At 41.5% G+C, this 26,557-nt stretch overlaps 1 protein-coding gene across 2 annotated transcripts in view; it reads left to right on the forward strand.

Annotated features, from left to right (window-relative positions):
* The window catches only part of ADK (adenosine kinase), a 609,732-nt gene that overhangs the window by 546,649 nt on the left and 36,526 nt on the right, over nt 1-26,557 (forward strand). For both annotated transcript variants that reach the window (XM_027858815.1, XM_027858823.1), the window contains exon 9: nt 6,769-6,883. In XM_027858815.1, the coding sequence (XP_027714616.1) occupies nt 6,769-6,883 (115 nt within the window). The remainder of the gene's footprint in view (nt 1-6,768; nt 6,884-26,557) is intronic.

Raw genomic sequence — 26,557 nt, forward strand, 5'->3', positions numbered from 1 at the left:
GGTGCCAAAGGTCACACATTAGCACCCTGGAGAACTCTCTGGGGATTCTGGTTCCAAATCCTGGACTCTGACCCCCAGAAGCTTGCCTTGTAAGAACTGAGATGCTGGGTCAGTGTGTGTTTGCATGTTTGTTTCAAGATAGTCTCCTTGATGTAGATGATGAGCATGCACTCATTTTTCTTCATATTTTGTTTCACTTTATGATTTCTCAAACCATTAATAGACCAGCAAGATTAATGCAGCTGGGAGAATGTTCATCTGAGTAGACAAATGTTTAGATCATAAGAACACAAATATTCCTGATACATTTTTTAAAAGTTGAGATGATGGTGATGATGATGAAAAATTGTCATATTAAAAATAGATGCCCTAGGTTGCCACATACACCAGAAATCTTTAATAGATAGAAGCTTATGGAATGCAGATCTCTGATTTTCTATCAGGCTCCTTTTCTGTTGTATCTTGTGTTTTTTAGAATTTATTTTGGATTTGTTCTATCAAATAAAACACATTTTGTAGATGCTTAGAAATATAATGTGTAGCATAATAAATGAGCTTGATCCCAAAGTAGCTTGACAATAAAAAAGAGGAAATAGTTTATTAAGCTTGCCCATTTTATGTTTTTATTGCCCTCTTGAGCTCGAGTTCTGGATGTGCCTGGTTTAAATTCAGCTTTAGTGACACACTGTTCTTGCTGTTGTCTGCTAACCACCACCACGTTAGCTTTTCCATTAGTACTTAGAGATGCCAGTGTGGGCTTCCTCTGGTCACCTTATGTCTGCCATATTTGATTGCAGCATCTAGCAAAGTACACAGTGATTATGATTCTTTACCTGATTAGCTCTTTACAAGGCAAAAACTGACCTGTCGGTTGTGTGGACAGTGATGTGTAAGATTAATAGATTTATGGCATTATCAGTGACAGTCTTCTCTCTCCCTCCCTGGGTTTGCAAAAAACCAAATTGTATAAACATGGGCCACAAGTAGAATAACCTCAATTAGGCATTTCATTAATAACAACACTTAAGCGCATATGGGAGAAGCTCCGTGATTTCATAATGCCACGTCCAGCAAGCAATAATATGGAGACATTAGCTTAAAGGCTTAATATTGCTGAGAAACAAACAATCACAGGCTACTTCAACCAAACGGTCCTAAATACTCTAAGACCTTATCATGGGTCTGAAGCCTTTTTGGACTCTTTGGACTCTCTGTCTGAACCCTCCTTCCCTTTTCCTCTGAATTTTGTCAGAGAGTAAAAAAGTGTAACTTGTGGGCTCAAGAAGAAAGGGAAGAGGGAAAGCATTTATCCTTTTCAACACCACTGTCTCTGTATCCTTCAATTATAATTTGTATTCACCAAGAATTGGTCCCAATTGGATCCCAAAGCTATTGAGTTTGGTTGCCACTGATCTATCTGCTGAAAGATCCACTCAAATTAAAAAAAAAAAAAAAAAACAATGTTTAATCATCAGGAAATGTCCAGAGTGTTATTGTTCCTGACCGTTCTACTTAGCATCTTTGTAAATTTGGAATAATGCTTCTTTAAAAAAAAATCTTCAATCTCTAAAATGGATTCAGTAATTTACAGTAAAAAAGAGACAGCTCGCAGGGTACTGGAGAAGGAGATAAGAATTGGAGCTGGGCAGAGCAAAAAGCAAAAAAGAGAGGGTATTTTTATGGAAGTGATGGAAAATTGCTTGGTACCTGATTTAAATGACAGCCCTGCTAAGAATTTAAAATGACAATACTTGGGGGTAAAGTTTCATAAGGTTTTTTATTATTCTAGAAACTCAGTTCAAATGGGAATGATTTTTAAAATATACCTTATTTTGAGGATGTGATGATTAAAGATTTATATTTTTAGAACTTACATCAAATAAAATTGGGCAGTCTAAAAGTATGTTCTATTTATAGAAGCCCTTAAAATCTTTATTAAAAATTGTTTTAAATAAAATGAAAAGGGGAAAAGTCCACAAACATTCCAGTACAAAAGTACTTAATTTTATCATTGTCTGTGAATGAAGCATGTGCTGAGTGATTAAGAGAGGTCAGACTTTCTCTGCTGGACAGTTTGTTTTCTCTTGCTCTGAACCACATCTATCTGACTCAGTTGGTGGCAGTGGTTCTATAATACATGGCACCCTACTTTGTGAGTCCCTGGAGTGTATTTTTATAACCAGCCCAGAGTCTGGGACCAGAAGACTTCCCGCTCCTCCACTTGCCTGTACACCTGAAAAAGTATGGGTCAAGAAGACCAGATTGAGCCCTGAAGCACTGTGATGCAAAGAATCCTAGAGAATTCCTGAAAAAAGTGTCCAGGCCTCCAAAAGTTCCCCCCAGAGGAGAGGAATGGCCACACAGAGTGACTCTATGCCTGCAGGATGATGGAGTAAAGCCTTCCAACCTCATTGAAATCCACAGAGTGTTTCTTCCCAGGGAGTCCAATAACCTCATTGTCATTCTAGGTTCTGCTCCATATTCCTTAATGAAACAACCCAGGTCCTGCTGGAAGACCACAGTGTTGGATCCTTAGGCAAATTCTCATAGAGTGAGGAAGGATCCATTCAACTCAGAAGAAGTGAAAAGGATCTTTACTTGCTCGTTTGTTTTTTCTGATTCCATCTACATAAGATGCTCCCAGACATATCATATTAACTTCAAATCTCTTAAGTAGATTCCCATCTTTTTGGAAAACACTTAGTATTATAATCAATTGAGGCAGCATTTGGGGAACATGAGAAATAGCATTCTGCTGGTGTTAGTTTTCAGCCCAGTGGTATTAAGCTCTTGAATCTGTGACCAAAATAATGGGTTGGAAAGAACAATAAGTTTGCAGATGAAATAAAACATAAAAGTTCGTATCAGCATATTTAAAGAAGATATTAGACTTCAGAATGATCTCATTAAATTGGAGAACTATCTAGCAGTCCAAAGAACCCTGCTAATTAGGAAATGTGCAAGCAAAGGCACTTGAGGTAGGGGTTCATGGAGAGAGATCGACTTCATAAGAGCAAGATAAGGAATGATTTCTTAGATAGGATTATAACAGTAATATTAAAAGTCATGGCTGGTCATAAACTGGACAGGAATTGCCTGGGTAGTACTTCACCTTAAAGAAAAGGGTAGAGGCAGCATGTTTTTAAGATGTATAAATTCATTTTGTTATATACACTCCATAGGCCAATTCTCAATACTTATTGCTAATGAGAGACTCTTGCCTCTGTAGAGTTTAGGTGCCAAGTTCTAGATGTGGAGAAATTGGGGAGAGTTTAAGGAAAAGTTATGCAGCTGTGTAAAGGTCTGCAGAACAGTATACATGAGGAAATAGTCAATGAAGTAGGGTTTAGCCTGGAGAAGAGAAGGCTACGGAGACCCTTAACAGTACTCTCTGGTTTTCTATGAGCATAAGTAATGACTGCTTTGTTTTGTTTTTATTCTCAGTTAAGTGGGAGTAGAGGAAGTGTTCTGACGCTTCATTGTGAGGAATGTGAGTTAGGCACTTGGCCGTGGTGGACATTGTTAGGCCCTAGAATGACTGACTGACAGATGTAAGCATTTTTCTAAATGTCTCTAAATATAAAACAGCAGAAAGCTGCGTGTGAATCTTTACCTCTTAGCTTATCTACAGGCAGGGGAGCAGTTTAAATGACCACCAACATTCTTTTAGTCTTGTGGTACCTTTATTCCAAGATTCGTTCTGAGTCCTTTACTGTGACCCAAGTCAAAGGCCTGTTGAGAGAAGACCTCTGATATGGGAGCTAGGATAGGCCCAGGTTCATTTTCGAGTTCCCTGACCGCATATGCCATAGTCAAGTCACTTAGTGTCTCTGATGCCCCCCTCCTTGTAAATGGTGTTAATAGTACTAGATTCTCTGCTTTACAAGTTTGTTGTAAGGGAAGTGTTTTGTACACAATTAAGCTCCATAGAAATACTAGATTATAAAACCGTTTTAGTTGAACTTTTAATCTCTCCAAGCACTCAGCATAAGTATATTCCTAGGCAGCTAAAGGGTGCAGCAGATAGAGCACTGGAACTTAGGCCTGGAGGGGGGACGAACTGAATTCAAACAGGGCTTCAGACATTAGCTGTGTGACCGTGGGCAAGTCACTTAACTGCTCTGTCTCAGTTTCCTCATCTTTAAAATAAATACCACAATAGCACCTACTTCCTAGAGTTGCTGTGTTATGTAATATTATTGTTGTTATTATTAGGTGTTTAATCATTGTTTGTTGGATGAATGAATGAACTCCTCTGAGCACCCTCAAGACTTAAAATGACTGGTTTCCTTTTTCCCATCCTCCAAATTGTGGAAGTCAATCTTTCATCTAAAAAAAAGAGCTTTAGTCCCTTAGCTGGGTAATCTTTTCCCTGTTATCTCAAGCAGATATTTCAAATGAGGATCAGAGAAAAATCCTCATATTCCAGAGATGAGATTTTTAAAATTTCAATAGGAAAGTCTTCTCTCCTGCTGTGCAGGAATGTTCCCTGTCCTCATTTTGTTAGTGGGCCGCCATCACGTCCTTCTCCATTTATCCCTTGTACCTCAGTGCTGTGGCAATGGGAGTTACCTTTCCTGTTCTGTTAGCATGTTCATTGACTCTGCTTTCAAGTGGCTGCCGAGAGACTGTCTAAGGACCATGTTTTATCTCTAGCGAGCGTGCAGGCCATACTGGAGCCCCAGACTTGTTCCTGAAATCATTCTCAAGGTAGTAGTGTCAGACTTGGTGCCACGCCCACAGCCTGTTGAGAAGATGGAGGGATCTGAGTGTATAACTTGCATCATTACTGCAGCTCTGGTTTTTGAAAGGAAGATAATGAAGATGATCCTGATTCAGCCCAACACCTGCACTCCAAAAAACTGAAGGTTAAAGCTGTATGGCCTCTGAAATCTACTCATGAGCAGCAACTGGAAGTGAAGCTGAGATGATGCCAAGACCAGCAGGTCCCTGCCGCCTTCCCTCCCGCCCAGGATGAGGTGGCCGGCTTGGCATGGGGCAGGGGCCGTGGCACGGCTTGGGTTGTGCACATTCCTCATTCTGGGCACATCGCCTCCCACGTTCCCTCCTGCTTTCACTGTCATTGGTCCTCTTCAGAAATGAAGGACGGACAACAGCAGCAGCAACATTAAGTTGCCAGGCACTGTGCTAAACACTAGGGGTACAGAAACAAAAGTGAAATTCGCCCTGTACACCTCCGTGGTGCCCTGGAGGGCGCTGACCTGGAGTCCAGAAGATCCAGCCTCAGATACTTACCAGCTAGCTGTGGGACCCAAGGCAAGTCACTTACCCGCTTTCTGCCTCAATTTCCTCATCTATAAAATGGGGATAATGGGTCACTGTGAGGAGAAAAGTTGAAAATATTTGGAAAGCATTTTCCCCCATCCCTGTGATTCCCTAGGTGTTGGGGAATTCTTGGTAAGGAAGTATCTAGCAAATCTTAAACTGCTTTTCAAACAATAGTTCTTAGAACATTGCCTGAGGCATTGAGATATTCAGTGATTTCTCTAGGGTCCCAGTATGTTTTCAAGGGCTTGAACCCAGGTCCTCCCAACTCCAAGACTAGCTCTCTGTTCACTAAACCATGTTGCCTTTCGAAATGAAAAATAAATTCAAAGCAAATATAAAGTAAGATGGGGGGAAGGGAGCATGGGTGTGTAGGACACTAAGGACTAAGAGGACCAGGAAAGGTCTTGTGTAGGAGAAGGTGCTTGAGCAGAACCTTGAAGGAAGGCCAAGATGAGTAGAGAGTGTGTTCCAAGGATGAGGTGGAAAGAGGGAGTAAAATGTCATGTACCAGGTAACAGCAAGAAGGCCATTTTCCTGGAGTGTAGAGTGCAGCTATGTATGAAGTCCACAGAGGGAGACTGGGGCCAGATTGGGCAAGGACAAATGAGTGTGAATTTATCTCAGTAGCAGCAGGGAGCCCCTGAACTTTCCTGAGCAGAGGAGTAACATGGTCAGACCTACGCTTTAGGAACATCTGTGTGAGGGTTTTGTAGAAGACAGCTTGGGAGGGGAGACGCTAGAGGCAGGAAAACTAATTAGGAAGCTGTTAACCCAAGAAAACTTGCCTATTTTGCCTGCATGACTCCTTCCCAATCATCTCGCCTACAAGTCATTTGCCTTTAATTCCTTATTTTTTGTTGTTCAAATGAGGTGGTGGGACTGGGAGAGAGAGATAATAAACCCAAGTGAACAAACGTAATTGTTTTGAAATGTCTGCCCGTAGTTCCTGTTGTCCTCCTATCTTTGGTCCCCTCCTCTTCTAAACATGTTACATTTGTACGTCGGTCTCCTCATAACTAAAGATGATGAAATGTAACACCACTCCCTGCTGCCTGAAGTCTCCAGGCCGATAGCCTTTGTGATGGAAAGCCTCTGTAGGGATGGCATGGGGGGTTAGGGGTGCGTGTGTAAGGCTGTGGAACTTCGGAGCTACACATGGAATGTTGGGAGGAACAGGCAGGACCAGCTGGAGGAGAAGCCCTCCAGAACAGACGTTTCTTTATTTGATGGCAATTTATTTCAGCTTTGTATTAGAGCAGTTGGTTTAGCTGCAATATTATTTCCAGAACTAAAATCAATAGCATCATCATGTTGTGTAAACCTCTGAAAGAATGAAATATCCTCCCCACTTTGCAAATCACCTTAATAGATGCCCAGTCTATTTTATTCTCCTCATTTGCAGCAAAATCCTTGATCTATTAATAAAGTTCTGTTCTCCTGTACTGGTTATAAGAATTTTCTTTTCATTTCTGTTAATAGACTGAAGAAATTAAAGAGATAGCCCGAAAGGCACAAGCCCTGCCAAAGGTGAACTTGAAAAGGCAACGAACTGTAATCTTCACCCAAGGGAAAAACGACACAATCATGGCCACAGGTACATGCACGTATGGGCCTTGTGTGACATATACCGTGTTGTAGCCATTAATCACATCTTTATCACTTGCCACAAATTGTTACGCTTTCATAATATATTCAAACTAATGTGTCTACCTTAGGGTTGGTTTTTTTTTTTAATTTTAATAAATAGATTCTGCCTTCTGTTTCTCAATAGCAAAGTTTTCTTTTGAAAAGGTGATGTCTTACAAAAAGTTATATTTGCAAGGCCAATCCTAAAACTGTGATTTATTTAGATTTTTCTGATATGAGATTTTTTCATCCTCTAAATGTCTTTGCTGAGAACTAGAAACACCCTTTCCCGGTGAAGCAGTTGTTGCTTCTTTAGTGTGGTAAGTTTGAGGCTTTGTGAAAATGAAGGAGTGAAATCCAGGACTAAGTGAATTCCCAGGCTTGATGCTGTGGAGTCAGAATTCTCACTTGTAGTTTTCCTTCACTCTCTGTTTCACAGTGTTTTGTGGGAAAGTTGGAAAAGGTATCTTGGCCAGCATAATAAATACTACATTTTTACAGCATCAGGCAATGAGTAGTAATGGTGTTGCCAGTATGGTAGCTCTCCTTTTTTCATTTGCATTTGATTAAGCATCTGGGTTAATACCATCACTTGACTGACTGAAGTAGGTCTTCTAGGTAATAAGAATAGCTAGCCTTTATATAGTTCTTTACCATCTACAAAGAGCTATGCAAATGTTATCTTATTTGATTTGCGCACACACCCTGGGAAGGAGGGGATTATTATCTCCAATTTATAAATGAGGAAACTGAGGCAGACAGAAGTTAAAAATTTGCCTGTCATCACCCAGCTGGTAAGTGTCTAAGGCAGGATTTTAACTAAAGTCTTCCAGATTTCAAGTACTATGCTACCTACCCATTATTCTAGGTGATACAGAACAGGTGGTTCCTGCCTTTAAGGAGCCTTCAGTCTAGTTGGGGAGGGGAGACTTTGGAGGCAGGAAAGCTCATCAAGGGGCTATTATTACCTGTAATATAATGTAAACTTGCCCATCTTGCCTACTTTGCAAAACTAAGTTACAAACAATATAAGATACAAGTTTATATATAAATGCTAAATTATATTCACCCAGACTGCAGGTACAGAATGAGACATAAGTTGTTTAGACATATCCAGTGTTGGGATTTGTTTTGTTTCAGTATGCATATATGTTATGAGGGCTTTTTTTCTTCTTTTTTTTACATGGGAGTTGGGGTGGGAAGGAAAGAAAATAACGTTTTCTTCATTTAAAAAAATAAAATTTTAATTTTAAAAATCAGCTTCCCCCAAAGTGAGAGAGGCAATAATCTAAGTGCCCCTGCTTTGGTCAGGCTCCTTTGGAGTATTATTTCTGTCTATGGATGCCAGATTTTAGTATTGACACTGACAGATGGAAAGGCAGTCAGGACAATGAAGGTGGGTCCCTGAAAACTATGCCATGTGAGAATCAATGAAAAGATTCTGGGATGCGTGGTCTAAAGAACAGAGAATTTGTGGAGGTGGGTGGAATAAGATGGCTCTCTTCAGGTATTTGAAAGTTGTTTCATTTGTTGTGGTTGGCCTCAGGGTACAGAAAGTGAGTGAAAGGAATAGTGAAGATCCCACAGATCATGTTGAGCAATTTGGGCTTCATCAGTGGCCCTGACATGGCCTCCCTCAAAAGAGCCCCCAGCTCTTTTATATTGGGATCTTTTTTTTTTTTTCCAATTAAGAATTAAGCAGTTTTCATTTCATTGACTCAAAGTCAAGGTAGGCCTATGAAAACTTGTTAAACAGCATGTGCCAAATGTTAAAGTGTCCACCCTCACTTTTTAATTTTCCCTGTTTAAAGGATAAAATTAAAACTTTCATTGGGTTTTAGAATGATTTATGTTTTGGGTAGTTTTTGGACAGGTTTTTGAAAGTTGTTGTATACAGTTTGTTGTGTATCACAGCCCATGTCCTGCCTGAGTTACCATGATTGTTTATGAAAAGTATCTTTAAAAATGTTTGGGAGAAAAAAACAACCAAGGTTGACAAGGTAGCAGAACCTTTCCTAATCATGAGCTGTGAACAACAATGGAATGGGCTTTTCAGAGAGTGACTTTCCTGCTACAAGTGCGGGATCCGCTCTTGGGGATGACATGTAGGAGATTCATGGTTTACTTGGACTAGATGGCCTGGGAGATCTCTTCCAGCTCTGCAGTTCTCTGACTCTTAAGTGCTCTAGGGACCCAGAGAAGGACATCAATGATGGCTTAAGTGGAGGAAGAAAATGTAATAGAGGAAATAAGCTAGCTGGGCTTTCAAGAATGAGTAGGATGTAATGGGCCAGGTGCAAGAGGGGAGGGTGTTTCCATGCAAGGAGAAGAGCATAAGCAAAGTCACAAGTGCCATATATCCCTTTATCATTGCATGGGATGAAAAACCCTTTTAGTCTGTTGAATTCTGCAATTGAAGGGAAGAATTCATAGTGGAAGGCTGTGTATCCCTACTAAACTTACAGGTAGAACAATCTAAGTTTCTCCAGTGGCTTACTACAGTTGTTGAATAAATACTACAGCAGCCCCTTGGTAGTCCCACCGTCCTCTGTCCCTCTCTTCCTCACCCATCCAGCCCCATTCTTCATCTTACAGGAGCTATAGGACTAACCTTTAAAGTCAGTAAAATGCTCTCTGCTGGATCTGTATGAAGGCATTCCTTTTTGAGGCTTTGTACGCTTGAACGAGGCAAACCACACTAACAGCAGCTTTTCCAGTGTGATTTTCCCAGTCCTTTCCAAAACTGAAACCTTTAAAATTTCACTCTTATCCAGCAATTGAATTTGCCTCATGCACTCATTTTATTCTTTAAACTGATCTTGTTAACAAATCTATTAATCCACCCTTAGAAATGTTTACAACCAGGAGCTTATTTGAAGGACATTTGCTAATCTTTGCTGTTCTTACCATATGAAAATGAACTTAAATTAGAGGCTGCACTATATCTGTGCTGCATGATAAATACAAGATGGATCGAGAATCTGTGCGGCAGTGTCAGCTACAAAAGCAAACATGATAAATGTTAATGCAGTTTTGAGCCCTGGGATAAGCTATTCAGTGCACAAGCAGAGCTGAATTTCTTTGCTATGTTGTTATTCATGGCAGCCAAATAAATGTCAATAATAAAAGAGAATTAAAGATTTTCATTTCCCAGAGGCAGTCCTCTAATACGGCTTGATCTTTCATTTCATTTGTAATTCGTTCTCATGTCAGGATGCAATCATTCGCCAGGCTCTGGGTGTCATGTTAAGTCATTTAATAATGATTAAGAACATAAAAATGCTTGGCCTGTGGGGCAATTCTCAGAAGAGATGCCAATTTGTTATTGTTTTCCCCTCCTCTCCTCCTGAATATGGATCAGCTTTTCCCCACCTCCTACCATTAAAATACTAATGAAAGAAGATGGGGAGGGGGGGCAAAATGTCCCTTAATTTACCATACTGTGGTATTCTAGAATGGCACAGGGCAGAACTAACACACTTATTAAAACACTAATTAGTACTCATGCCTTAAATCTTACGCTGCAGACTACATAGAAATCAACGCTGCTAAGTTTACTGTGTTTAGCAGTAATTGTTCAGTCAATCCTTCCTTGTCCCCCACCCCAAATACCTAGCTCAGCACATCCAGAGTTGAACTGGATACCTTACAGTTTTATCCCAAGTAAGCTTTTCTTAGGAGAGAAAGTATTTAAAAATCATTTTTTCTAGCATTTCCATTCTAATGCCCCTATTCCAACCCAATTCAAACTATGTAAGATTAACAAGTGAACAAACAACCTATGTAAATGTAAGGTCCGTGGGGTAGGTTGGAGGCAGCATAGCTGAAGATGGTCATGTTGTGTGACAGGTGACATGCACTGGCAGTGGCAGGTGGGCCTCAGTAGATGTGGTGCTTGAGCCCAACTTGGGGAAATGAAGGCCCCCTTTTTAAAGGTCTTCTAGAGGCTTGAGAGTCCAGGCTTTTGTAACTGTGGATGTCCTGGGATCCTATCCGGACTCCGACTGGCATTCTGAGGTTTTTGTTGGAATGGAACCCCCACCATTCTGACTCCAAGCTGTCCGCTGCTTCTGATGCCCAGAAGTTCCCAGCTGTTCTAGAACATTTGAGATTGCATGTCATCGAGGCCTTAAGGTATTTGTCCCATCCACCCTGTTTCATGTCAACCCTCGTCAACTCATGACACAGTAGTTGTTTGAGCATCCTACTACCATCCGTCATACAATGAGCAATACTTTAGTTCCATCATGCTGACCAAGGACCAGCAACTTTATGGGGATCAGAGGGAAAGAGAAAAAAAAGGGCTAGTGATTCTATTTTACCATTTGTTATCCATCTTCAGTATTGAGCAGCCTGACTCATCACATGGGGATTTATTCAAGGAAATCCATACATTCCTCCAAATGGAAAATTAAGAAGGCCCTAGTACTTTACTAGCTCATAAAGCACTTTCCCTGCAATAGCTCTGTGAGATAAGCAGGATCATCTCAACCTTACAAATGAGGAAACTCAAAGTCTGAGAAGTTAGTGATTTACCCTCAGTCACCCAGCTAGTAGGTGTAGCCACTAAGCTTCTCTAGGTCTTTGACTTAAAGTTCAGTGCTCTTCCTGCTAAAATTCACTGACTCTCAAGAATTAGAGTCTTGGCTTACTTAATTAATCTTTAGTTTAGGACCATGGTGCTATGTAGTGAGCCTGCTGTTCAGGGAGTTAAAATTTCTATAGCTTCACACATAGCAAGTAATAAATGCTTTTCATTCATTCATTTGTTCATCTGCCTGGGCTGATTGGATTGTAGTTCTTATAAAACACAGCCTATGATCACATCACTTTGTCCTCTTGTGCCCTTATTATTTGTTATTTTATTTTTCTGTGTATGTGTCTCATCTGCCATGGTAAGGTCTTAGAGAGCAGGGGCAGATTCTTATTTGTCTTTATTTATAGCTCTCCCATTGTGTTTTGTACACAGTAGGCACTTAATAAATGTTTATAGAATGAATGAGAGGATCTTAAGAGTTTATTTCAGTTCTTAGGAGAAGAAGGGGGGGTCATGGAAATAGCCCTTTCTCAGGAATCACAAAATGGCAGAAGAGCTTCGTGAGTATTGCTTAATCAGACAATCAATCAGAAAGTATTAAGCACCTCCTTGCTCTGTGTGGTAATCTGCAGATCTTGCCAGATGGAAGTGATCCCTGACTTGAAGGAGCTTTATCCTTTGAGACAGTTGATTCACCATAACCTCTGTCATTTCAGTAAAAATAAACAATGAGGATTTGGCTTGATGTTCCTAGACCCTCTGGGAAGCTTGCGGCTTATTTATTAAGTGAAGTTGTTACATTATGGGAGAAACCAAATACCAGCATGTTTTGTAGGTCCTGGGAGATACAAAGCACAGGAAGCTCCCACCAGATAATGTAAAGCCTCCAAAAAAAAAAAGTCTCCATAGGTGGAAGAATAATACCATGCTATCACAATGACTCCTGTTGCTACAAAATATTATTAGAAAGAATTCTCAAATCATGTCTACACCACAGTCAAACCAATTCTAAATGCTCTTCTTGCTGATAGAGATTGGTGGCAGGATGGGTAAAACCAAGTATCATTCATCCCAGATGTCTGTGTTAAGCATTCATGGGGGAATAAAAAAACAAAACACAAGGAGTTTATCAGGTGAGACTTTAAAAAGAAAACTTTCTTTGTCTAGGACTCAATTATTAGCTCGTGTTTCATTTTTTAAAATGTTCCCCCTCCAAAAAGGCAAAGCCCTTAATTAGCCAAGAAGCAGTAAATACTATGCATAGAATGATACATTGAAGAAGTCCCCTTTTCTTTTGGATTGATGAGGTTGGGAAATGTACACTGGAGTTGGGAGTACCCAAAGGCTGGGCTAGAGAGTGGGGTTAGTCCTTTTGTCTTCCATCCGACTGTTTCTAGCTATAAGTAAAATGGGAGAGAACCTTCCATGGGCAAATTTATTGTTATTATCAGCAATAATAATAAGCTAAATTTGCATAGAGGTATAGAGTTTGTGAAATACCTTCCTCACAGCAACTCTGGGATGAATAATGTGGTACTATGGGAAAAGCCCTGACTCTAGAATCAGAAAACCTGGGTTCAAATCTTGCCTCTGGTTATCACTACCGTGGAAACTTGGGTAAGTTACTTCAGCTCCCTATGCCTCAGTTTCTTCATCTGTAGAAGTAGGAGGTTGGATTAGATGGTTTATGAGATCCTGTCCAGCTCACAACCTATGATATGCTAATTGAGTAGTATTAATATTTGAAAAAAGTCCATAATACCTTACCCCTTCAAGGGAATCCACAGCCAGGACATTTCAGCCACACACTGCTTAACGTGTTAGAGAGACTGAAACCAGAACAGAAATCTCAGTTGTGCCAACACGTGCATTCCTGGTACACAGATACAGCTCTAGTAAGAATGATGCCATGAACTTTAAACTATAACTGCTGGTGTTGGCCTAGCGCCTACCTCTTGACTTGTGTTTGGGGGGAAGGCAGGAAGGGCCTTAGGGGACTTGCCACTAAAGAGGGTAGAGCAGTTTAGATCGGCAGGGGACCTTGGAAATCACTGAGTTCAACCAACTCTCATTATCTTATGGTAAGGAAACTGAGGCCCAGAGAGGTTAAATGTTTTCATCAAAGGCACCCTGAAAGCTAGTGACAGAGTCAGGACTAAATCCGCCTTTTTCTCTGGCTAGTATTCTTTCCACTGAACTATGCTGCTTCTACTCATTGTTCTCAGAGTATGTATTTGAAGGGATGATGATGATTTTGAATGTATAGCCTTGATGGTAGGGTGAACAAAGCCCCAGTTAAATAGGTAAAGGTGCTAGCAGAAATATGACTAAAAATCCCTCTTCCTGTAGAAAGACCCTGGAGAGTGCCATAAAGACTTTCCCCCCTATACTTGATGAGCTAATGCCTCGTATCCAGTCCAATGAACTTTTCCACTCTCGATATCTCAGAATGCCTTGGGTCTTGCGCCAAAGAGGTTTCCACCAGCTGAGGCTGCTCCATAGTTAGACTTTCTAAGAATCTGAAAACTTTCTGGTGTCAAAGCATGTCTATGCTCCCGTGCAGACGTGTGTAGAAAATTACATGCATCTACACGTGTTTATAAATGTATACACACATTAGCCTAAATTATTCTTAGAGAATTAATTTATTCATTTCATTTTAAAACTCTAAATAATCAATTGCTGCAATTCAATAGCTCTTGAAATTATGGTTATAAATTGATATTTAATTAAAGTGGCACATTACTAACTTTTTGAGGATAATTACTGTTTGTGACTGGTGAGTGTTCCTTCTGCATTTCAATTAGTTGCTAAAATACATTTTTTTTTCAGAGACTTACAACTTGGCTGCAAATTTTTCTTTTGGCTGAAACATGGAGTGTTAAGTTTTCAGTCCAGATGAAAATCTTTGGGGGTGTGGTGGAAAAGTCTGATTCAGACAACTGAACAGCTAAAAATTTCCTCCATTTAAAGAAAAAAGGAGATTGCCTAGATTATTAAAATGAAACAGCCTTGGCCCGGTGCAAACCAAACTTTTTTGTCTGGGCTTCAGTCAAAACTGTTACCCATGCTCAGTGGCTGTAGCAGCTTAGATTGCCTATAGGGCAGTTCACTGGGAGCCAGGACTCTAGGGTTTTTCCCTAACCATGGCCAAGAGTCCCCTAATTTCTCTGCTTTTGTTAGCCAGTTTCTAATGATCCTTAGGTTGATGGCCTTTTTGGATTCCCCAGTGAAGGCAGGACTTCATTCTACCATTCTTAGTCACATCTCATTGCAATTGACTCTAAAGCTCCATCTGGATTCTTTGTTGTTCTGTCACTATGCCAATAAGGTGAACAGAGGCTCTGGGACAGGTTGGCTTGTAATAGTGTATAATCTGCATTGTTCTTTATGTGCTGTTATTCCTAGACATTTTTAGCCTTTGGTTTCTTAACCTCTTTAAAGTGTAGGCATACTCATCTAGGAATGGAGGATTTTCCTTGAACCATGGACACCGGCTGGGAGGAGCAGCATGCTCACCTTCTCCCCCAAAGTGTTTTCTCCCTCTCCTCCCCACCCCTTCCCCCAAAGTCATTCAGCGTGAGTGTCCTCAGAGTCTAAGTACTACCACCACCTCAGCAGCCACATTGGTACAAGACACCAAACAGAATGGGACTGTTTGAAGAGCCCGAGCCATAAATTGTTATTCATTCACTCCATTCATTTATGTGGCAAGCATTTACTGAGTACAAGGGACAGTGCCAGGCACTGCAGGGGATGCACAGATGAATTAAATACAGCCCCTGTCCTTGTGAAGCCCACGTGGGAAAGAGAAGTTCACTGTGCCTTCGCCAACAAATAAAGGGTACACTTCATTCAGATTAAGGATATAGCCATGCCCTCAGCCAAGGTTTACAGGAATCCAGGACTCATCCTAATTGTAGAAGAAGACATTCCGTAAAGTTTCTTAGGTAAGAGGGTAGACATGATTCCAGCATTTTCTCCAGTGTTTCTCGGAGCGGGGTATGAGAAATCCAGTGGCCCACACAGAGATCAACAGTTGTTGCCAGGGTGGAAAAAGTACCTCTGGAAAGGTCAGCAAGGACATGTCAGGGAATGAGAATGGCCCAGCAATTTGAGGGTGCAAAGGGGAGCAGCATCCCACTCTGTGCCCACATCCTGGTAAGAGGCTTAAAAGGCAAGCTGAACTGCCCTTTGTTGTAATTAAACTGGACTTGCTCCAGGCTGTTCTGCTGTCAGTCCTGGTTCTTTTATGGAGTGAGTGACCTCCTTTGTTACATCCCATCATACTTTATCAGTTACACCTTGGAACAGAACCCATATCTGTGTCATGTGGTCATCCCAAGCTTGGGTTTTATCTTTCCATCCCAGCTCATGCCCTCAGTCAGCCAGCACCAATTAAGCACCTACTGTGAGTCAGAAGAGGCACACAAAACAAGCTAGCCTTGGGACTTAGTGAACTGTAGCTCCTCCTCCTCCTTAGGACACAAGAATTGGGGTGGGGCGCTGGAGAACACACCGTTCAGTTAACCACGATCCGCTGTCCTGGACTCTGAGCAAGAGTGTCCCTTGTGTCACTGGATTTGGAACACTGTTGTGCTGAGCTCCCCGTTAGAAATAGAGCATCCAGTGCCGGACAGCCAAGGTGATGAAAAGATCTTGACAAATCTCAGGTGAGGAACAGCTGAAAGGGAGACATAATCATTCTCCCAAAGTACGGGAAAAGCTGTCATGGAGAGGAGAGGAGAGACAGTCCCTGTTGCTCCAGAGGGTAGAACTGTCACAGCAGGTGGAAGGTCAGGGGAAACTGATGTTGAGAAAGAACCTTGCTGACAGTCGGCCTGGCCAGCGGGGGCATGTTCTGCTTCATGAGGCATTAGAATACGGCCATAGGGCAGGTGCCCAGCACAGGTGAGGTGAGCTGCTGTAATGGCTGCTACAGAAGGGATAGGTGCACTCCTCCCGAGCCAGGGTCCACTCGATGACCTCTGAGGCCCCTTTCAACTCTAAGAGTCTGAGTTGCACAGCTAGCAAGTGTTGGAGGAAGAATTTTAACTCCGGTCTTCTGAATTCAAGTCTAGCATTCTATCTCCCACATAACCTTGTTCTCAGTATAGGATTAAGTGCTGGAATGATGAGCATTTGTAGAGCACTTTACAAATATCTCATTTGATCCTCACACCAGCCTGAGGAAGTGAGATGCTATTACTGTCTCCATTTTACATGGGAAAAATAAGGCAGGCAGCAGTTAAGTGACATTCCCATAGTCACCCAGCTAGTAAGTGTTTGAGGTTGGATTTGAACTCAAGTCTTCTTTCAATCCAGGTCCAGCACTCTACCTATTGTACCATCTAGTGTCCTTTAACTCCTTAGTACTGCAAGCAGTGAGTACTAAAAGAATTTGGGGAGGGGGGGAGAGATCATATTTGTGCTGGAGCATTCAGAGTAGATTTCAGAGACTAGGGAGTTTGATCTGAACTCAAATAAACACCCTGACCAGCCATAGGACCTTTGGTTTAGATTTGTAAGGAACCTTGAAGATGTTGCCCACCCCCTTCATTTGACAGATAAACAAACCAAGGCCTTGAGAAGTAAAGGGACTCCCCCAAAGTCACACAAGTAATAAGGGACAATCAGAATTTGAACCCAGGTCCTCAGCCTACAAATCTAACACTTTTTCCTCTGCACCTCACTGACTGTGATTTCAAAAAAGAAGTGATTCCTTCTTGTTCTCCCCAAAGCAGCCCAAAATACCCTGACCCTCATTCTCCCTGAGTCAGGAAAAGTAGCAAATATGTGAGAATAGGAATGTGTCTTTCCTAAAGAAAAAAGGAACAAATACCAAGATAAAGAGCCAAACTTTATACATTATTCTAAGAGATCATTAGCAATAAGCAACCCCATGGAATTTTAGAGAAATTTTTAGTAGGGTTAAAAAAATTGTAAGGAGAAAGAACTACGTGTCTCTCAGTGAAAGTACTAGGGGCAATCCCTTGAAAGATTCAAGATTGGTTTGGTTTAAAGATGATAAATAGAGTAATGCAAAAGGCTAATGAATTCAGTTGAGGAGGAGGTTTGTAGCGTGGTGGCACAGAAGTCAATGCCGAGTGGAATCTTGTTAAGCATCTTTTTTAATGATCAAGAAGAGGGAGTAAATAGCACATTAATGAAATTTGCAGATGATACTAAATTGGGAGTTATTACAGTCACTGTTGAAAACACAGTCACACTACTAATGGGCCCGTAGAGGTTAGAAATAGTATTTAGAAAAAAAAAAAACTGCTACCCGGTCCAGGCTGTCAGTATGTGAAATCTGAAATGTGTATCTGTGGGAATGTAAATGTGTTTCTGAGTTAATCCACCTAGCTTTGGAACTTCTGCCCTGGGGGTAAGCTGTCTTGATTGGTGAGTTAGTAAGAAAGCACAAGCTCACAGGGTTCTTTATATATAACCAGCTTCAAATTGGCTTTGCCTCACATCCCATCCAGCCGCCCACCTCAGCCCTCTTTGCCATCTCCCCTGCTTCTACCCTTTCGGTTTTCTACCTCTCACTCTAAGAAAGAAACCAGCTTAATACTACCATTGCTTCTACGAAGGGGATGTGAGTCAAATGTCCTTCAGATCCACGTCACCATTCCTTTGACTCCCCAGACCAAAATACCCTTCCCTGGCCACCGCTCTCCCATGTATATTACCTCTCTCATTAGAATATAAGGTCCTTGAAGACAGGGTCTTGCTTTTTGTATTCAAATCCCCAGAAGTTGGCACACAGTGTCTGGCACATAGTAAATACATAATTCATTTGGATTCAGTCAGAGGGCTGTACTTGAGAACCTAGAGGGCCATATGTGTTCTGTGAAGTTTGGATTCAAAGGGCTGCATTTGAGGACCTAAAGGGCCACATGTGGCCTCGAGGCCTCCATCCTTGCTCTAGAATATGGACTTTAGGAAGAAGAAAGTGATATAACAGCTGAGGGACAGTTTGTAGGCCAGCAAAATGGGATAAATATGTCTGAGACAAGATCCTGCTTTTGTATAATACTATATAATCAAGCCGTTGTGTCAAATCCTTGTGTTGACCCCGCTGTGGCAGACTTAGGAAAAAACAAAGACAAGCATTACACAGACCAGGCAGGCACGGATGGGTCACACTATGGCACAGTGGATAAAGTGCCTGTTGTAGTGGAGATCACTCGGTACCCTTGAAGTATTGGAGTGTTGTTTTTAAAAAAAAAAATCTTTAGAGTAAGTAGTTTAGATTAATTTGAAAAACACTGTTCCTAGGAGAAAATGGAACTACAGAATTATTAGAAAGTTAACCTATTTCCTGTCAATGCAATGGAAACTGTACCAAAGGATACCATATCTTGGGGAAATGTGGGTTTCAGAACTCAGCTGCCTGGCAGATAGCTGGATCCCTGTAGGGTTTTTCTTTGTGTGTGACTATGAGTCTCTAGTCTAGCAGTTGTTTGATCAGGTTTTGATCAATTGAGTACCCCCATCCACTTTATAAAATTAAAAATAAGCCATTTCCAACTTTTAAGGGCATCTGATTTTGAATGGACTCGTATGCATTTTTCTAAGAGTCAGGAAATATGACCATGAATTGGTAGACAGTGGATTTGGCCCTGGGTGTGGATTATCTCAGTGCCTTTTCTCTACTCACTCATTTATACAGGCAGAAGGGAAAGATTCAGGGTTTAAAAATAGGAGAATCACTCTGGTGAGTCAATCAACTTGAGGGAAGAAGCTCTTAGGAGAGCTTCTAACAAGGGCACAGCAAAGTGGGGTGGGATTTTCTCCTCTGCTACCCATCATACCCTCAATTAGCAATGGTGTCTTCCAGTAGAAGCATATAACTATAGGGTACGTGTTCTTGAACACAGCCTGAGAAGAGGATTCAAGGATATTGCTTCCTGAACTTCACCCTTTTGGGCTGGAATGAGACAGCAGGCCTCAGGGCTGTGACACCAAGGGGCAGACCTGGAAGAACTTCCCACTGGTCCTAGGGCAAGGGGTCTGGAATAAGGATACTGTGAACAGACACCAAGGCCTTCATCACAGATGTGAGTTCCATGCATATTCTCCACACGTGGGCCCTTCCTACGTAATCCTTCCTATTTGCTCACTCAGTCCATTAATGGGTTTTATTTTTGTGGGATAGCGTAAAGCCTAAGTTTAACTGAGGGTGAAGGGATGTTCCATAAATCTTTTTACTGTGCTATTACAGTAGGTACCTTTGCTTTAAGTTAACTGCATCCTTTGATTAATTATAGAAAGGTAAACAAACATAAGGCCTCATAAGCTATAGTTTTAGGAGTGCAGACCTGCAGAGTGCCTTGAACCTGGGGTATCTGTCCTCTTGAAAATCTGCCCTCATTGTGGAGAGATAGCCCAAAGGACTGCTCCATTCCAATGCCTGTTACTTTGAATGCATGGGACTAGCTCCTGGAAGGTAGACACGAGTGTAATGTTCTGCATCTCCTTAACAGTAAGACTCACCATTTACCTCTTAGCCCAGTGAGTGCTAAAGTCTTCCTGCCAACAGTTCACCTCCTCGTGCAGTTATTCGGAAGTAAGGAACAGAGTAGGTAATGATTCTTTGAGTCAGCTTTGCTCTGAGAGCTGTTAGTGAGTTGGGATCTTAGGTCATTATGGCAAATCTCTAGGAATGTTTTGCAATTTTTTTGACTCCTTTTTTTTCAGGTTACTTTGAATCCTTGAGAGCAAGGCATGCATCAAAGAGTTTTCATCTAAAATGAATTGATATTTATCAGCTTGTGTCTTAACACTGTTCTACAAAAGATAACTCTTCCATTTGGGACACATAAAAGTGCTCCATTTATAAGTCAACAGAAAGCTACTTGGTCTTGCAGCACATGAAGTAGTTCTTGGTGGGTATCATTAGGTTTACTTTGACGGGTGATACCAAGTACACAGCCCAGCTGGCCACTTGTGGGCTTATCTTTAAAACATAGAGGCTTTTATCACTATTGGCAGCACTGACTTTTATTCTTAGATCTCTTTGAATTAAGACTACCAAACGTAGTTGCACATGGAAAACTGTTCCACCTTCAGACCATTATCATCTCTTTCTGCCTAGCCTACTGGGTTTTACCTAATTTTTGATGTAGTTGGAGAAGCATATATTAATTAACCCAAGGTTTTATCCATGTAAGCAATGAAGGCAGGACATGTCCTCGGTATTTTCTTGTGCTATTGTTCTGTGTACCAATTTAGCCAAAAGCAAGATTTTGAAAGAGTTATTTCTCTATTCTTTGGGAACTCGCTTAATGCCTGCTCCACCAACATGGCAACCAGAATCCAGGAAGATACTCCATCACAGACATGAAAGCCATGTCAGCGTTCCAAAGGGAAATAGAAGGAAACCTATAGATAATTTGAGAGGGAGAACTCAGTCAAGGGTGAAATACTCAGATTATTGGGGCTTAGGAGTTGCTTTTTTCCCTTAAATAACTTTACACTTCCACTTTTGGTCATTCACATTTATTGACTCTTGGGTTGCTATGGCGATACAGAAATGCATATGACATGGTCCTTGTCCTCAAGAAACTTATACTCTAATGGGAGATATAAGATACATTATGGCTCAAGACACCACAAAGAGGTATTAATGAGTGCCAGATGATCCAAGTAAGAATTCAGAGAAAGGAATCACTTCCAGCTGGGGGATAACAGAAGACTTTGTAATGTGGGGACCTTCAGAGCTGGAATTTGGAAGGGAAGGGATGCTTCCTTTAAGTAGAAGGGGAGGAGGGAAGACTTTCTAGGAAGATAATATGAGCCAGGACAGAGGCAGCAAAGTGCTTGGGAAATGGCAAGAGAGCCACCCAGTTTGGCTAGAACTGGAGGGTTCTTAGAGGAGAGAAATGAATAATAAGGCTGAAAAAGTCTCCTGGTGCCAGATTGTGAAGGAGTTTGGACTTTATTCAGTAGGCAGCAGGAAGTCCTAGAAAGGTTTTGAGTAGGGGAGCTCAATCAAAGATTGACTGAGCTGTGTCAGCCTTTGCTGGGGGAGAGAAGATGGAGGAAGGCAGCCAACCTGTTAAGATCCTATTGCCCATCATCCAGGATTTAGGTAATCTGATCCTGAACTTGAGTAGTGACTATTGAAAAGGATGGATTCAAGAGATATTCAGGGAAGGAATTAATGGGATTTGGTAACTGATTAGATATAAGGTTCAAGGAGAAAGAGAAGTCAAAGGTAGCATTGAGGTTTTGACCCCAGGTGACTGGTGAGTCAGGAGAAGAAGTGTATAAGCAATTCAGGGCACAGTGAAAGCACCTATTTTACACCAGCAGCATCTGGGAAGCCACTTTGCATGTCTGCTTAGAGTGGTACTAGCTGTCCAAACATTCCAGTCTTTAACGTGGGCTCTTAAAACCAAAAAATTCCTATCATTAATATCTAAGTACTAGGACAGTCTGGTTCAAGATTGATGTCCCCTGAAAGAAAAGCAAAGTCATCGGCATGAAGATTTTTCTGATCTCAGCAGGAAAAAATTCTTGCACACATGTGGAACACTCAAGAGGCCCTGTTCTAATTATTTGAATTAATTTCTCTTTCAGTTGTTTTAAAATACTGTTGTTTCGGGAACCACCAAGCATCAGCTAATGCCGAAAGTCTATAATTATGTGTTAATGAATGACAAGGCTGGCAGTCTCCACACAGGACTGGCATCCGCCAGAAAGCCCTTGGGCTGCTGCTGTTCCACTGAATTGCAAGGCCAGGAATTTTCCTAGAAAGTTCCCACTTTGTCAGGCCTAGGCTTCATCTCTGGGTTACAAAGACAGAGGCCAGGAGCTTCAGTCAGTGATACCTGATGATCAGGAAACTGATGGATTCATACTGTTAGTTATAATAATTATGAATTCACAATCACCCTTAGGTTCAACAGAACCATACTTGAATCCTGATACCAAAGTGTGTTAAGAATCTATCCTCAATGACTCTCCTCATTACATTTGTAGATAAACAACACCAAACTTGGCTGTCTAGTTTCAGAACTTGGCAAAAAAGTTGGTCCCTTTCCTTTCTCACTGATGTGACAGCTGAGATCCACAGGCCAATTGATTTGGTGAGCCTCAGTGACTAATGATGTGCTAGAATCTAGCAGTCACTCATGCTTGTTCCAGATCCCTTAACACAGAAAGAGATAATGCAGCCTGGAAGACTCAGTCTTTTACTCTTATCACTGTAGAGTGGATAGGATCTGGTGTATGAACAAGGCCTCCCAGCCTTAGCCTCTGGTCTGTTAAATCCATTGAGCCACACTACCTTTCTCTGCCACTTCCTAACTGGTGACTTTGAACATGTCACATCACTTCCTGTGGCCTCATAAATGAGGTGATCTTTTAGGTACCTTACGGTTCCAAGATTCCATGAGTCTTTGATTCTCATTTCTGAGATGCAAATACATCCATTTAGATTTGGTCTCATTTTGAGCAACGTAGGCCTTGTGCTAATGGCACAGTCTGGCAAACTGCCTCCCCAGCCAATTATTTCTGTGCCATATGTCAAGGGTCAGTAAATCTCCTTAAGGCCAGTCAAAGGCAGCTCTCCTGTATTAGTGAGACTGTCACTTTGAAATGGAGTCATAGCAATGAGAATTCCCTAGGGGGTCTCCCTATAAATAAGGACTCCTGACCAATCCAGTCACAGATGCATGATACATAAGTTCCCTGAAGACCCTCTAGCACCTGGGTCACAAGCAGTAGCACAGATGTCAGTCCCAGCTGTTGCTGGGGAGCACAGCTGGTGGAAAGCCCCTCTCAGTGCTACTTGCTACCCCTCCAAGGAGGCTCTCCACCTGCTACCCCAACAATCTACTAAATCAGAGACAGAGGATAAAACTAACTCAACCCACCTACCATTTCTCTTGATGTATCTGGTGCTTCCTGGCCCTACAGTACAGGAACATGGGCTCATCACTTTACAACTGGAGAGGACTTTCCAGATCCTCTAGCACAAGTGATTCACCCAAAGTCATAGAAATCAGAAATGGGAGAGTCCAGATTCGAACACCCACTTTCTCAGCTCCAGATAGAGGGCTCTTGGAAACTCTCAGAGTTCACCCCTATATGGAAACAGTGTAATATCTGTCAGTTCCAGGCTAAGACCTGGGGTTTGCTGAGCTGTGTCTGCAACAGCCCTCTTTAGCCCCTCTTAATACCCCCAACAGCATATACTTAAGAGAAATGCCTTTCCTGCCTTAAAACTTAGCTCCCAGGGTAAGACAGCAATCTAGTAGGCTTTTGTCAACCAAGAAGGCCAGCCTGGTCCTTCGTGACTTTCTAGTGTTAAAGGCCCAAAGAGACTCCATATGTAGTTTCAGTATCATACAACAGATAAATTTGAAGCTACAATGCCAACATTCTTCCTAAAGTAAGTAAACACCCCTAATTGGGAATCCTCTGTTCCCTTTTATGATATTCAAAACCCAAAGGGACCTTAATAAACATTACAGGAATACTCATCGATATTGTATCTCATTAAAAAAGGAAACCAGCCTGTGCACAGGTCTTCCAGATACTGTAGCAACATTCATATTAAGCCAAGCAATCTCTACAACATTTTTCTTAAATAATCAGCCTGGTGTTTTTGGAAACAGTGCATGTTTATCTGAGTTGTAGAGGGGATCCATGCTTTAGGCAAGAGTTGGAACTAGGTGACCTCCAGGGGCCCCTTCCCACAGTGAGATTCTATGGCTCAGCTACTGAATGCTAGGATGCACTGGGCATACTGGCTTGGATCACATTTAATAAAATTAACTGACTTAATTAAGTCATATCTGTGTCTATACACTGATGCACTTAAACATGTACATATATATTTGTGTATCTGTAAACATACACATAAAAATTGTGTCTATACCAGTGCTAATTCTGGATGATGATTATTCTTGAGGTTTGTTACTTCTGAGCTGGCTATTGAGTAGGTTTCACAATAAATCAATACCATGTTGGTTTGAACACTTTTTTCCTTGTGAAGGATGCAAGAAAATCAATGTCTTTGGTGCCCCAGGTCATAATCAATACTTTTAATAAAACTTCCTTTTTTTTACCTTTGTACACTTTTGCTCTTATTAATGAGCTTTTCTTTTAGTTTCAGACCATTAATGGCTTTCTGATAATGTCATCCTGGCCAAGGTGGAGACTAGTATGAATTTATAACATTGGTTATCAGTGGCTAAATCTATGGGTTAGGTTTGAACTTGAGCCTGTTAGAAGGAAAAGGAATCAGTATACTTCATGGAACATTTTACACAAAAGTTCCAGGAGCGATGAAAGGAGAAGGGGGGGGTACTTTGAGGCAAGTGGCCAATTAGTGTTTACGGGGGAAGCTGTCATCTGATATGGATAATACCATCCAGGGGACAGGACAGAAGCCTAAGCCGAATCTGTATCAAATTCAACTCAAACATCGAATGACTGGGATGTACAGAGCCTAGAGCTCTCCTCTGCTTGTAGGCTTATCTCCTCTCCTCATCTCCTGTAATTCATGTCTTCCTTATCTTGTCTTAATGCAATTCTTCTCTGACTCTTCCCACCCTTTCCCCAACTCAGAGTCTCTCACATTTTCCCAGAGGACCTTGTCCTCATCTTACCTTTGCTCCTCAGCATACTCTGTATGTAAGTATTTGTCTTCAGGTCCTATTTCCCCTATTAGGGTGTGCATATCCCTCCAATAGACCAACAGCTTGTGGAGGACGGGCGGTTGTGCCATTCTGCCTCTTGTAGGGTGCTTTCCACATAATAGACACTTAATAAATGTTTTTGAATTAAATTGGTAATGATATTTTTGACAATTGCTTTTTTTTCCCAGAATTCGTACTCTTTTTTAATAGAGATTTCATCATGTAGGAAATGTAATTTTAACAATATTCTTTCTTACCTGGGTTAAGTTTTCGTGTACTTAGGTTTATGATGTATTCCAGAAATGGTCATATTCACTTTTTATTGTTAAACGCTAGTCAAAGGTAATAGTAATGGCTAACTGTCCATCCAGAGCTTCATAAGGAGGAGGGCAGAAAGCACTAGATTTTCACAATGTTTGTGCCCAAATTACCTGCAGTGGAATGAACCCCGGGCTGCTGGAGGCAAGGAATGAAATGAATCCCGTATAGGAATTTGTTTGAGCCCTTTGAAGCCACTGGCCCCCTGTTAAATGGGCTGAAAAAACTTGCATAATAACTTTCTCCCTATAGGAAAAAAATGACATTGGTTATCAAGTCCTTAGCCAGTCTGCCTTGAAAATAACAATGTGTTTTTCCCATCCTCTGGCTAGAAGAGCAAATTGTTTTTCAGTCCTTATGAAGGCATTGTCCAGGTGAGCAAGAATTGGGGATAACTCCCAAATCATTTCTATTTGACTTTAGGTTGTTATTTTATGTGTCTTTCAGGACCATGCTACTTCATAGTAGAGTAAGCAAAGTTTCGGGTATCTGTATTTTGATCCCCATCCTAAGCTAGAAACAGACATCAACACCTCCATCATTCAGTCAGTAGCACTTAAGTGTCTCTTCACTGCTCAGTACTGAGCTGGACCCTGTTGGGAGTACAAAAAAGTGTGACTCCTGGCCTCATAAAACTTGTCAAAGAGACAAAATTTACCCATACAAAAAATGAGAACCATTAAGTATTACACTGTGTGATACCAATGTAAGTGCAGGTGGAATCCTTCAGATCAGAGAGAGCACTTGAAGCATGGGGATGAGGGGGAAGGTGAAGGAGAAGGGCTGAAGAGTCAGCACAGAGGCAGGAAGGAGAAGGGCCTTTGTGGAGAGTGAAGGGTCAGCCTGACTGGGATCTGAAAATGTCTGAACAGCAGGAAATAAGGTACAAAAAAAGTAACCAGGGGTGGAGGAAAGCAACAGGCCAGTCGTAACACAGAGACAGAATGACATTATGTGAATACTTTAAATTTAAAAAAAGAGAGACCCAGAAGGCCCTGCAGCTCATTGGGTAGATTGTCTGCTGAAGAAAGTGGTCAGGAATCAATCCCACTGGTGTGAGGGTGTGGACAGGTCGTGGTCTGTGTGCTGAGAGATGGCATGCCCATATCGATGAGATCATGGATCGGTT

Source organism: Vombatus ursinus, unplaced genomic scaffold, assembly GCF_900497805.2.
Source record: "Vombatus ursinus unplaced genomic scaffold, bare-nosed wombat genome assembly UNPS02000749.1, whole genome shotgun sequence".
NCBI lineage: Eukaryota > Metazoa > Chordata > Mammalia > Diprotodontia > Vombatidae > Vombatus > Vombatus ursinus.